Genomic DNA, 13,954 nt, shown 5'->3' with positions numbered 1-13,954 from the left:
ACAGTATGGACAGTTCGATAAACTATTTTGTACAGGTGTCCCAAAACTTTTGTCCACATAATGTATGTACCTGTGTAGTCTCAGGCGATCCGACGTGTAGAGGAGGTACTCAGACACGTTGCGGCCGGTGATGTCCACCAGGATGTCCCCAGTGACCACCTTCATTAGGGGTGGCCGCCCACCGACGCCGCTGGGGCAGGAGAAGCCTGTGCCCTGCATGGAGCAGATACAGCGCACTGGCTCATGGATAGACAGGGGCAGCGGAGGAGGAGACGTCACCATCTCTGCACACACACACACACAGCACAAATTGAAACAGATGACACAGATGTTATAAGCAAGACCTTTTAGCCATTTTATTTACAGTGTGAAATACAGGGGGTCCTGTGCAGATTGCTGTGGTCGGCCTCACCGTGAACAGTGGTTGGTGGTGTGGCTGTGTAGTTCCAGAGGCCATCCTCGAAGCGTGGCTCGGGGTCATCAGATGGCGCAGGGGATGGTGGAGGTGGGACGAAGTTGGACAAGGGGACACCCTGGGTAAAGGAGTCCAGGCACATGGAGTCAAAGTAGCGTGCAGCCAGTGTTTTGGAGTTGTTGGCGTAGGGGTTGAGTGTCTGGGCTAGCTGGTCCAGGGTGCTGTTGAAGGGCGTTTTCAGCACACAGGTGGCACCCACGCCTGATGGAAATCGTAAGGTGTTGATTATCTTCTGGGGGCTGGCGTCCGGTGACAGCTTACTCCTGGAGCAGAGTTAGTGGTGGACTCACATGGGCATTTCATTTTTATATTAAGATGTATGCACACATGCTGTTTGCATGCCTGATTTAAGAGAACATATGAAATACGCTTGACGAAATCTGTGCCACTTCTACTCTGCAATGTGACTGTAGTATTAGATGCTCTGATAATGGGTTTTACCTGTACTGCAGTCGGTCCTCATTGGCGTAGGGGATGAAGTTTCCTCTGGGCTGGGTGTAGTTATGATACTGAGAGGGTGAAAGAATGAGGGGGGGCAGGTCACCTACAAAAGACAAATGGAGAGGCTACAGGTTATATATCCAGAGAATGAGATTCTAGAATAAAAAAGTGCACGTGTTAAAGGAAACAGAGAATGGCTGCACAGCTTAAGTGGTTTCCACTTCCAGGCAGTTGCTAGGCTGTTGCTATGGTGAATAGGGTGAAACTGTTTTAGCTATGTTGGTTGCTATAGAGTAAATTTGTCGCTGCTTTGTGTTTCCTATGGTACCCCAGGTAGTTGCTATTGTGTTGTAAGGTGCTTGCTATGGTAGTCCAGGTGGTTACTATGGCATTGTCAGATGGTTGCTATGGTATCTGTGGTGGTTGCTGTGGTGTTGCTAAGAGATTGCAAGGAAGGTGCTACGGTAGCTCAGGCAGTTGCTAAATATGTGCCATAGTCTTGCATGGTAGTTCCTAGGTGGTTGCTGAAGTTTTGCTAAATGGTTGATAGGTGAGTGGTAGGGTGTTGCTATGTGGTTGTCATGGGATCCCAGGTGGTTGCTATGATGTTGCAAAGGAGGTTGCTTGGTGGTTGCTATGGTATCTCGTTGTCATGGTGTTGCTAGATGGATGCTATAGTGTTGCAAGGTTGTTGCAATGGTACTGCCGAGTGGTTGCTGTGGTATCCCATTTGGTCGCCTGGGCTCCACAATCGTCATTAGCAGAGCTCAAGAATATTTTTCCTTTTAAAATCTTGCTCACCTATCTCAGGCACGGACAGAGCAACGGTCATGGCCACACAAACAAAGAAGGCGGGCAGCAGGATCTGAGAGAAGAGGCCTTTGGTGTTTCTCTTGGCGCAGTGGAACCTTTTGACGATGAGGCCGTGGAACTGGCGCAGCCTGAGCCACCAGCCCTCCAGCTTGAAGCTGCCCTGACCCTCCAGCACGACCGGTTCTGGAGAGCACGTCGCCTCTTCTGGGGAAACACAGAAAGACACTGGAAATGAAGGGAAGCACTGATATTCCAGTCTAACCGTAATGCATACAGATGAACCAGCATCTGGTAGTTGCTCCTTGCATTAGTCTAAGACACAGAAAGCAGTAGGGCTTCATCACAACAACGTGCCACCAGCAGTGTTGAGCTTTTCACCACCATATCCCTGCATCTATCCATCTTCTTATCCACTTCTTCCTGTTCAAGGTCACAGGTGGTCCAGAACCTGCCCAGAATAATTGGACACAAGGCAGAAATAACCCCTTGGACAGGGCACCAGTCCGCTGCGGGACACCCACACATACCCATTCACTTACACCTAAGGGCCAGTTTAGCACAGCCAATTCACAGACCATGTGTGTTTTTGAAGGTGGAAGAAAAACGGCATGCCCGGATACTTGCAATTAAAAAAATCCATATGACAATGTAACACACTCACCCCTGAGGCTGGCAGACTCTGGGTCCTGGTTGTTATTAAACAGGGGGCAATATTCTCCATAAAAGTCGGAATATGGTCCACCCTCGTCACCCCGCACTGATCCCAGAGACGAGTCGGAGCGCAACGAGGACTGACTGGGACTCAGTCTGGAGCACATCACCAGATTACTCAACTCCACTTCTGGGCGTGTCACAGCACCAACCACAGCTCCATCAGCCTGTGGCCCAGTCAGAGTCGAGGGCTTACCCGCAGAGGAGCCTCCAGGAGAGTCCTTCATATCTGAGAGAGATTAGAAGATCAGAAGAACATGGAAATCAAAGCTCAACAGACAGGTATCTTCTTATTGTATCTTATTGTACTAGATCAGTGTATTTCAGGCTCAACCTTGTAGTGACCGTGTCCACAATTTAGAGGCCTCTCAGTTGAACCCACAGCATTTTTGTCTTTAATAACTTTGATAGAATGGATTTCATTGGAAATATGAGAAATGTATAAATCTGGAACTGGAATTGTGTCTATATAGCTGCGGAGTGGTCAGCAAGAAGAGGATACATTGGGCCTGAAATTTTGGTCCAAACTCAGTTATAGCCTAAAAATGTTCTGTTCTGTCTGACATGACCCAAAGCTCCATGTTTAGAATTTGTCCCAGCTCAATCACCACCCACCAGAGAAGGAAGAAAGTCCACTCCACATTCCTGCACTGTAAATAATACTTGAGCAATAAGTTATAATGTCCTTTTTCATTTACCAGAGTTCAGGAGTCTTTTTTTTAATGAACCTGTGGCACTAAGTTATGGCTATGTCTGTACATAAAACTGGATATAACCAACATATTACTCAACTATTTTAAGTTAGTTGAATATTTTTGGTGGTTTTACTGTTCTTTGTTGTTTGTTCTAATTAGCGTAATTCAAATCTGATTGAACTTTTAGGCAGCTTTTTAACTGAGGTTTTTGAGTTAGAGCTGTTAGTATTTTTACAGTTTAATGAAAGTGCTAAAATAACAGCACATTAACCTAAGTAATAGGAATTCAACACAATGTCTACATTGTACTTCCCTTCAGACAACATCCTCAAATCATGTCCTGCTAAGTCTGTTCATTCGTAAATGCGTTGATTTTCAAATAATCCAAAAGCAAATGTATTATATGATAATTATGTGGGCCGTTAATCTGAGTCCCTGTAATTTGGTAGTGATGAATCAAAATGAACAGGGAACCCTGAAACTGCAATAATGAGCAAATTTTCCATGCTTCACCGGAAAGTTTGAATATGAAACAAATGTTCATATTCAATCTGACGAAACTGGCGATGTGGCATATTGTAAATGCAGCTAAAGTTTTTTAGTCAGGCTATGTAAGCTAATGTTGTCAAGCAGGCCTTGTGGGCTTCAGAGGAATTTGTGGCCTAAAGTTATTCCAGTGATGGGTTGGGAAATCTGTGCTCTAGACTTATAGGATCATGATCTGCAAATGGCAAACACAGTGGTCAGTTCTTTATCCTGCCTCTTTTCACCTGCGTCACTGTTCTCCATAGATAGATCTTCCTCTGACACTTTGAGGAAAACCTCCTCCAGCGTGGTGTCCATCACCCCAAAGCTGGTAAGGGCCAAGCTATCCAGACTTTGCTCCAGGGCCTGTGAAGAGAAACCACAACTCAGATCCACACTGGTCTGATACAGACGTCCCACTGGTCGTTTTAACAATGCCTGAGCATCTCACACACATCATATTTCAAGAATATTGGTTTTAAAGAGCTTGAATATACACTCTGTGGTGGCTTAGTGGTTAGAGCTCCGGGCTATTGATGACAGGGTTGTGGGTTTGATACCCGGGCTCGGCAAGCTGCCACTGTTGGGCGCTTGAGCAAGGCCCTTCACCCTCTCTGCTCTCCGGGCGCTGAGGTTGGCTGCCCACCGCTCTGGGTGTGTGTGTGCTCACTGCCCCTAGTTCACTAGTATGTGTGTTCACTACCACAGATAGGTTTCGATGCATGTGCACCTTTACCTTTGTCCAAATGTTTGTGGACACCCCGTCTAATGAATGCACTGACAAAAATGCACATAGTCCCACAGTCTAGTCCCACTGCTGTAGAGAAGCACTGCCAATAGAATAGGACTACCTGGAGCAGATGAAAATGGACCTACTGGCTTCATGCTAAAGTGTGGGCTATAAAGCCCCCCAGTAGCAAGTGAATGCGCGTGTATGTATGTGCGTACCTGAAACAATCTCTCAAAGCAGCCCTTTTTGACGGCCTCGGATGGTAAGACGTAGGACAGTTCTGTGTTGGAGTCAGACACCAGCAGGCAGGAGGCCACGTACTGTCGGATAAACTGAGTGACTCTGCTCTCTGAGCACGGAGAGAGGGAGGAGGACGGGGGCACACTCGACTGATCTGGAGACACATAAACAGAGGTTAAGCAAAGAGTGGAGAGAAAAGACTGCAAATGTAAAAGTGTACAAGTGGAACAAACAGTAATGGTAATGACACAGAGAGAGACACGTGTCTGCCCAGTAACACTTTACTTGTTCATAAAACTGACATAATCAGCCATAAAGGTGTCATAGCAGGTTTATAATGCAGTCATGCACTGTCGGGGAACATTATGTAAAGAAATATGACAGTACTATATTAAAATAGCTGGTTATGGACAATAAACAGTAACTGTAACATACTTCTGTAATACAGTCATATCAGAATATTATGGCCACCCCTGGTTTGAAAAGAAAAGTGCTGACAATGCTGACCCACCACCTACTGTAAATACTACCTGCTCTGTGGTGGTCAGTACTGAGGGGTCCTGAGCACTGAAGAACAGTGTGAAAGGAGAATTAGTCTGACTACAGTCTGGAATTATAGAAATACACAGTGCTCCTATATGGTGAGTAGAGCTGATATAATGGGTCGAGTTCATTCTAAATCAGGGGTGGTCATAATATTCTGATTTAACAGTGGATTAGTAGGCATAATCTGCCATGACAACACGTGACAGCATATGACATCTTCCATGACATGTTTATGGTATAATTATATGAATGTTATGCAGCAGGGCTTAAGTCAAGTGTTATAAAGTAACCCTAAGAAGTCTAGTTCAGGTAATGTACATATAAATATATTTAAAAGTTAAAAGCGAGGCTGCTAAAATCAGTCTTGGGGACCACATGCCCTGCACATAATGCTTTATGTGTTCTAACACACCTGACCCAGCTTGTTATTCGGCTGAATCAGGTGTGCCAGATGAGGGAAAGCATAAAATTGTGCAAAGTGTAGCGCCTGCAGGACTGGCACTGGAAACCCCTGGGTTTAAAAAAACAAAACAAGCAAAACGTCCACACCACAAGTACAAGTGCTTTCCATTAAATAAGCCATTTCCTACTTTTTTATTCTTTATGTCCAAAAAATGATCATATTTCATCATTATATGACCCCCTCTTTATCTCTTTAGAACGGAGGTATTCAAACTGCGAATGAATAGGAAGGGGGGGGGGGGGGGGTGGTTTGCAAAAAATAAATATTTAAACAACGTCATAAAACTTTTTATTTTTGTTATGTAACATTTTCCTATTTTTCATAATCCAATTCAGTAATTTCGTAGTTTATTTTATTTTTAAAACAATACACAGTAAACAATAAATGCATTAATGTGTTAACAATAAATGTGTGACGGGCCAAAATTTCCAAAATTGGCCACTTTGCTTCTAAAAAATCTACATCAGAAAAAGAAAGACAGCACATGTAAAATAAGAAAATATGATTAGGATTATTTAAAATATTGGATGTGCCTTCATTGAAGTGTGTGGGGAGGTAAGGCCACAGTGTGTTACCTGTCCATGAACTTATAGCTTATCTCTCACAAGCATCCGAGTTCACAATCCACTGAACTTGCATGACAGAGAAATAAGCAAGATACAAACTGTTTAACCTAATGGACTGGACTGGACGTTAGGCTACTTATGGGCTGGATTGGAAGTGAAATAGAGGAGAATAGAGGAGAAGGAGAAGCCCTTGCATATTGATATAATTTTGTTAGCCAGTTAAAATAAAAAGTTCTGGACAAATGGGACGATTTGTCCTATGCTGCAGTAATTTGCATATTGACACTTTTGTTTGAGTTGTGGGGGCCCAAGTTCCCCAAAAACCACCAATGGGGTGTCAGTAGAAACGTTTGAACACCTCTGTCTGAATTAAACAGGCTGTTTCTGTAACTGCACCTTTTAGACAGATATGCAGTTTGACTGGGTGGGGCTACACTGTGATAGGCTGAAAAGGTGGGGATATGCAGATGAGCTGTTTCTCATTTCAAAACAGGTTGTTTTTGCAGCTTAGTTTTTAAACAGTAGACTGTAAGGACTAAATGTAAGGAATAAAGTGAGGGAAATTCAGGTTTTCATGATAGAAGTGCTTCAAAACATAGAGGTGAAATCAACATCTTAAACCTGAAGAACACACAGCTGAGGAGACACACACACACTCAGGACTCACCTGCAGTGTTGGAGTCACTCTGCTTCTTGACGAGTGTGAGCTTGTAGCCGTCTCCGTAGGTGCTCTTGAGGAAGAGTGGAGAGCCGCAGCACTTCAGCTTTCCGTGAGAGATGATGGCGATGCGGTCACCCAGCAGGTCAGCTTCGTCCATGTGGTGGGTGGAGAGGAGGATGGTCCGACCTGTTCATGGACGCAGATACACACACACACACGGAAACACACAGCGACAAACAGTCTTTTATTAAAATTATTCCAAATTATTAATTTATGTAAAGTAAGAATGTAAATAACAATAAAAATAAATTAAATAAAATTAGATTTGCAAATTTGAATGTAATTCGGATATTTTTTATTTTTCATACACTCATTTCCCAAAAATATTTTTGTGTCAAGCCTGTGGAAACAGGTAAAAAATTAATGTATTCATTATAAAATGAATAAACAATAAAAAAAAAATATTAAGATATTTAATGCTAAAAGAATATATTATAGTAAAAATGATCAAAAATTAAAACATTAATAATAGTTAAAAAAAAAAAAATTTTACATGTATTTTAAATGTGTATAATAAAATAACAAATATTCAGAGAATATTTTAAATAAAACTGAAAAAGCCTGGATTTATGGAATTGGATTTTCTATAAGGAGAACAAGCCCCTTTATGTATATTGCATGTATATATCTTTGAAGCTGCAGCTTGAGCATTTGCAAGAAACCGGTGAAGACTACTGACCGCTAGACTTAACCCATTAGCTATTAGCATTTTAGTCTATAGTCTACAGCCTATAGCCTAAGCTATTTGCCTATTTTAACACTGTGCTGGTTCTGACCCTGTTTGTATTTGAGGATGAGGTCCCAGATGGCTCGCCGGGCATATGGGTCCACTCCAGCAGTGGGTTCGTCCAGAATGACCGCCCGAGAGCCGCCCACAAACGCGATGGCCACTGACAGTTTTCTCTTCATGCCTCCCGACAGTGTCTGCACCAGACTGTGACGCTTATTAGAGAGCTCCAGATCCTCGATCATTCTGGAATTTAAACACAGGACATTGTCTGTTTAATTAACAAGCGGAAAAAACATCAGATAAACAAGAAACGGGTCAATAAACCTAAACACACACTAAAGTATTGAGACGTCCAATGACAATGAGCTAAAGCTAGCTAATTCTGCAATCATGTCTGCAGATCCACAAAGCTCTGGATCTGAGGAGCCTGGAGGCGATACTGAAGTGGTGAGTTTGACTAATGTTGTGGGTTTTATGCTGCTGAACTTTACTGACGTTCCTCTTTTGTTCAGTAATGATGGCTGTGTTAAAGCTGTTACAGGCTGATAATGAGGCCATTACATTAAGTAATAGAGGTGGGACGCAGCACAGAAGCAAGGTCCTCCACCACCTTCCTGTGATCTCAGTGGGACAGAATGATAATGCAATACCTACTATATATATTTACATGCTAATCCAGTCCTAAGAGTCCTGTCTATCAAGCGGGCATTTTAAAGGCCCATAATCTTTATTCCATCCATCCATCTTCTTATTCGCTGCTTCCCGGAATCACTGGGCGCAAGGCAGGAATACCCCCTGGACAAGGTAGCATTTCATCGCAGGGTACCACACACACACACACTCCCATTTAAATGAAAATACTTCTATCCAGTTTTATCCAACCTTAATATAATCTCCCAAATCTAGGTATAAGCCTGTCTGACCCTATGGTCATGGTTGTGACATCACAACCTTGACAAATTCAAAAAAGAGCTGTTTGTATATATGGACTGACAATGAATGGTATGCTACGCAAGGAATGAGCCCTTTAACACAACGCTACCATTCAAAGTCGAAACACACACAAGCATTAAAAAATAAACGAATGTGTGGACTGACTTGTCCATCTCTTTGCGGATGTCCTCTTCAGCCATGCCCTTCAGGCGCGAGTAAAACCACAGGTGCTCCTCCACACTCAGCTTGTCGAAGAGCACGTTGTGCTGGGGACACATGCCCAGGTTCTGCCGAATGCGCTCCATCTCTGTGCGGATGTCGTGGCCGTAGATGGTGGCCGAGCCAGAGGTGGGGGGGAACAGTCCAGTGAGGATGGACCTATGGATCAATCATAACATAGTGACCAAGCAGCGACTAAGACTCAATGATGAACGCAGCCAAGAATCACGAAACATGATAGAAACCTTGAGTCCCGCATTCGAATGCGCACCAAAGCAACCACGCCGAGACCCTTGAGAGGAGCTGGTCTCGGTCCGGTGAATTTGTTTTTGTGGTAGGAACATGATCTGACCTTGATCTGACCCAAATATCTACAGTGTACTCTGCAAGTTTGAGCTAAACCTGGTATGTTGCCCAGATAATTACTACAGCTATAAACAAATGCCATCTCTGCTGTTATTATATACATGTTTACCTGCACAGAAATATGCACTAGAACACAGGACCTTCTTCCTGTATTTACTGACTTGCTCCTGCCCCAGACAGGTCTGACCAATACGTGCAGAGAACAGTTCTAGGAAAACACCCTAATATGAAGTTCTTAAGAAATCTGGACCAAAGAAATCTGAACACTGAACGCATATTGGCAGCCGGACTGACCATGAGCACATATGGTAATAGGACTGCTCTAACACAATATTCTCATACACTCTCTTACATGGTGGTGGTCTTGCCGGCGCCGTTGTGTCCGAGGAAAGAGACGACCTGGTTCTCGTGCAGATTTAGGCTCAGCTTGTTCAGAGCCAGCTTGCTGCCTGTCTTGTACACCTTGGTGAGTTTGTCTATGCAGACAACCAGAGGCAGGTGACTGGGCTCTTCTTCTATTCCACGGGTTTCCTCTGGAAGCAAAAACAGGCACATGGACAGTTCAACAATGATTATCATAGTTGACCAACGTCTCGGGTAAATCACCCATCTTTTTCCTTCATTTTAAAATAAGCTACTCATGCAGCTGCATGTAAAACCAAATATATAAATAAATAAATAATTTATACATAATAATTGAATACATTTACATCAGTTGACTTCACTAGTTTATAATGCTATTATATTCGCACCTGATCGTCTGTGCTCCATGGCGCATGCCTGGTCCTCCTCCATCACACTCAGCCTGGCACTGCTCCCCCATGGCCACTCCCACGTCTCAATGCGCCCACTGCCCAGCCAATAGGATTTCTGCAGGGGGAAGTACCATGGCCGGGGCAGCCCATACATCCCTGTAAAGTGGAAGAGCGTTATAGATTCACAGCATAAAGTGCAGGCTTTAAAGTCTTTAAAGCTCATTATTGCAGGACACAGCCCCCCACCCCCTTCAGGGATAAAGGTATGTGGTTATTACAGAACGTTCTCTTGGATAAGAACAGCTGACACAGTGGCCTATAATTAAGCATTACAGAGGCACTTCTACAGAACAACTTAGAAAGGAGTGTGAGCTGAAGCAGTTCTTAGGTAGAGGACATGTTGTGTACTCTGCTCTTATGTACACAGGCTGCGCTTGTAAATAACATAAATAAATATTAATATCATCTTAAACCTGACTTATCCATGCTCCTCCCACAGATGCTTTCTTTCTTAGCTGAGTTATCTGTTCTTAACGTTTGATGAGATGCATTAAGCACAAAACATTTGCCTAGGTGGGTTTCCAAAGCGTTTTTTTATGTGATATATGAAAAACACTATTTCTTACAAAATAAAATACTATTTGGAATCATTGTTCATTAGTACACGGCCATTTTCACGTCACTACATGCACAACATGTGATATGTGCATCTAAATTTCACCATATAAATATTATTTTACCAACCTTTTATTATTTTCAGGATTTGACGTGTGTCCCTGTATATTCATTTTAAATTAAAACATTGTAAACATTTTATGATGTGTGCGTCCCCCAGGTTGACTTACCACCCCGTCACACTAACTTGTTTTGTCTATAGATTATGTACTGTTGCTTGATACCTTTGGAGCAGCCATGAACAAAAAAGGCAAGTTCTGACATACTGTTTATTGGTTGCTTTCTCATGTTAGAGAGGGTCTCAACCTAACCCTGTCACACAAAAGAAATGACTAAAACGTATTAATGTAATAAGTTTTAACCCAATTTTAATGCAAAGAAAATCCCCATGAACCTAAAGGCTGATTTATGCTTGTGCATCAAGGCAATGCAGAGGCTATGGCTTGTGAGTGTTTATACTTGTGCATTTGCATTTGCTGAACTGACTGAAACTGAGCAGAGTTGGAGCAAAAATAGCTTTACTTATACTAAACTTCCTGCAGTGAAAGAGAGAGAGGACGTCAGAGGAGAGGAGAGTCTGTATGGCCATTGAACCGAAGCAGAAGGAGGAATTTTCTGTGCTAGTCCAGCCACTGAGAGACAGAGACATTTATCTCACATTAGCACATCAGAAATAAGATGCTACCAAGCATAGTTACATTTCTGGAGAGGTGCTTGTCAGGCTAAAGTGCCGAGTATGGTGTAGGGTACGCAGCTGCATGTGGGCTACGGCGTATATATATATATATATATATATATATATATATATATATATATATATATATATATATATATATACACTCTTAGGCAACTACAAGACAGCAAGTGTGTCACAACTCACCTGGATGTACAGCCTCTATATACCAGGTCAGCACTCCGTACACTGTGGCGTCGATGATTAGCATGACGATGGACAGCAGCAGGTTAAAGTCATCGCCCTCTACTGGTGACTGGTTGATGGTGCGCCACTGGATGCCCACTCCGGCCACCTCATACAAGGCGAAGTACTTTGAGCCCAAGCCAAAAGCAGTGGTGGACATAAGAGACTGCGGGCAAAGAGGAAGTTGCTTATGAACAGAAGGACAGATGGTAGCTTAGATGCATTTGCCAAGGAGAATATTGCCTCCTTTATCTACTACCCTGCACCCTGAGGCAATAACTGCAGCTCTATGGAGGGAATGGGCAAGAGAACGCTTCCTACCGCAATGCACTTCTCAAAGGCCGTGATCTTGTCGTGGGCCACCTCCTCTCTGATGGCCACGTACATGTAGGGAACGTAGCTGAGGAAATAAATAATCCCACCACACGCTGAGGCCAGCTTGGCTTTGGAGTAGATCACGGACACCAGGAAACTAGTGGAGATGAAAGAAAAAGAGATTATTCAGCAGAACAGACCATTGCCAGACCACCGCTAGACAAAGGCATGGACAAAATCCAGGCCTTATAATGGCTGGCAATGCTGTTTTTAGCTATGCATGTTCACTTGTCCATTGCATCAACAACAGCACGTTACAGAGTGTCAGAAACTGGGCAAAATGGCTTAACAACCCAACCTGTTCACACCTGGTCACTTCAAGTGAGTAGTATCTGGATTGTATGCTGGTAACATTTTAGCCACATGCATTTTATACACTTGGCAGTCAAATGCCTCTCCGGTTAGTCCGCCTGTAATCCAGTTTGATCCCCCGAATTGACAGGACACAGCCTAAGTGCCCTTAAGCAAAGACACATAACCCCCAACTGCTCCCTGGGCCCTGCAGTTAAGGCGGCCCACTGCTCCGGGAAGATGTGCTCACTACTGTGTGTGTGTGTGTTCACTGCAAAGATGGATTAAAGACGGAGGTCAGCTTCCAATGTGTGCAACACAAATGGTGATTGAGTGGTTCTTCTTCTTCACTTAGTTTTGTGCCTGTGTCTGAACAATTTCCTGGACTTTCCTTTCCTGTCTGCTTTTCTTGACTCTGCCTGATCTATGGCCTGGTTTTGACCAGATCACTTCATGTGACTATCTGGATTATATCCTGATAAGAGTTTAGCCACATTCATTTATGCTTGGTAATCAAATGCATTTCTTTTAGTTAGTCAGACAGAAATCTGATTGCCGAGGGCAAATATGCTTGTTGCACTGCAGTTATTCCTGGTGTTTCCTGGTGTTGTACTGGGAGGGGTTTTAGTTGTGGAACGCATCTTGGAGAGAGTCGGATGTGCTTACGCTGCTATAATGTGGCTCAAATGCGTCTCAGACCTCCTACTAAAGTGGTTTGTGTGATCAGATTTGTATCTGGTTTAAACTGGGCGTGTGTTTATGTGGCTCGGCCTTATCCAGGTACAATCCTAATCCTCAAGACGCATGAAGTGACCAGGTGCAAGTGGGGTCACAGAGTGGGTTGTAGGAGTCAAGATGTAGCTACAGTGTATTACCAGAACATGATGGTGGCGATGGCATAGATGGTGAGGAAGAGCCAGATGATGAAGGGGTCGCTGTGGAGGAGAACCTTGCCGTACTTCAGTATAGCCGTCAGGGCAGTCACTGAGATGGAGAGCTGCACAAAGCCAGTGATGAACCAGGCCACCCAGTGGACAGCATTATTCAGACCCATCATCTTCATCACCTGAGAGAAATCAACATCACAATAATTGTTAGTGAATATTATCAATGTTTATGATTGAGGTGCAATGGTTATTCAAGTTGAATAGCTGAAGATCTAGAGCTCGGCAACTCCAACATAGGTGACAATTTTACTTCTGTAGTTTCATTCCACCATTGGAGGACAAGTCATTTATCACATAGTCAAAATGCTACTGATATTGGGTGGCATTATGGCTTGATTAGTCAAATAATAGTCATTAATCAAGCAGATTAATAGTCTACAATAAAACAAAACACTTATTTAAAAATAGAAAACAGCACCCAGACAGAAATGCAGTTCTGTCTCAAGCACATATGTAAATTATTACTTTTGTGGTCTGATGAGACACTGGGTCTTGCCACAAGAGGCAAGATCTCTACCCAGTTGGTTAGAGATTGTTGACTGCTACCCTTGCCTCTACAATGCATTTAAAGACATTTTGCCCAGTCAACAGATTTTGAGAGGGGGGGGGGGCAACATTGAACTGAGAGCAGCAGGATGTTCGCTTTGACAAACTGCCATCTAGGTGTTGGAAGTAGAGCTGGGCAATATGACAATATTTTATCGTATTGTAATACATTTTGTTATTGTGGTACACAATATGGTTTCATGAGTGTATCGTGGATATCAGCAGTGTCTAAAGGGCACTAATTAACTGTATGCTTCATTACAAATTACATT

At 43.3% G+C, this 13,954-nt stretch overlaps 1 protein-coding gene across 3 annotated transcripts in view; it reads right to left on the bottom strand.

Annotated features, from left to right (window-relative positions):
• The window catches only part of abca2 (ATP-binding cassette, sub-family A (ABC1), member 2), a 103,120-nt gene that overhangs the window by 14,131 nt on the left and 75,035 nt on the right, over nucleotides 1–13,954 (bottom strand). For 2 of the 3 annotated variants that reach the window (XM_072664786.1, XM_072664788.1), the window contains exons 17-31: nucleotides 13,065–13,255; nucleotides 11,845–11,995; nucleotides 11,485–11,689; nucleotides 9,927–10,085; nucleotides 9,527–9,707; nucleotides 8,755–8,967; nucleotides 7,703–7,899; nucleotides 6,873–7,052; nucleotides 4,609–4,784; nucleotides 3,906–4,026; nucleotides 2,391–2,669; nucleotides 1,718–1,933; nucleotides 917–1,019; nucleotides 413–738; nucleotides 71–284 (exon numbers count right to left, since the gene is read on the bottom strand). In XM_072664786.1, coding sequence (XP_072520887.1) covers nucleotides 71–284; nucleotides 413–738; nucleotides 917–1,019; nucleotides 1,718–1,933; nucleotides 2,391–2,669; nucleotides 3,906–4,026; nucleotides 4,609–4,784; nucleotides 6,873–7,052; nucleotides 7,703–7,899; nucleotides 8,755–8,967; nucleotides 9,527–9,707; nucleotides 9,927–10,085; nucleotides 11,485–11,689; nucleotides 11,845–11,995; nucleotides 13,065–13,255 — 2,912 coding nt within the window. The remainder of the gene's footprint in view (nucleotides 1–70; nucleotides 285–412; nucleotides 739–916; nucleotides 1,020–1,717; nucleotides 1,934–2,390; nucleotides 2,670–3,905; nucleotides 4,027–4,608; nucleotides 4,785–6,872; nucleotides 7,053–7,702; nucleotides 7,900–8,754; nucleotides 8,968–9,526; nucleotides 9,708–9,926; nucleotides 10,086–11,484; nucleotides 11,690–11,844; nucleotides 11,996–13,064; nucleotides 13,256–13,954) is intronic. The other variant, XM_072664787.1, reaches the window with a different exon arrangement.

The sequence above is a fragment of the Salminus brasiliensis genome, chromosome 20 (assembly GCF_030463535.1).
Source record: "Salminus brasiliensis chromosome 20, fSalBra1.hap2, whole genome shotgun sequence".
Classification (NCBI taxonomy): Eukaryota; Metazoa; Chordata; class Actinopteri; order Characiformes; family Bryconidae; genus Salminus; species Salminus brasiliensis.
This window is presented reverse-complemented; position numbering and strand designations above follow the sequence as displayed.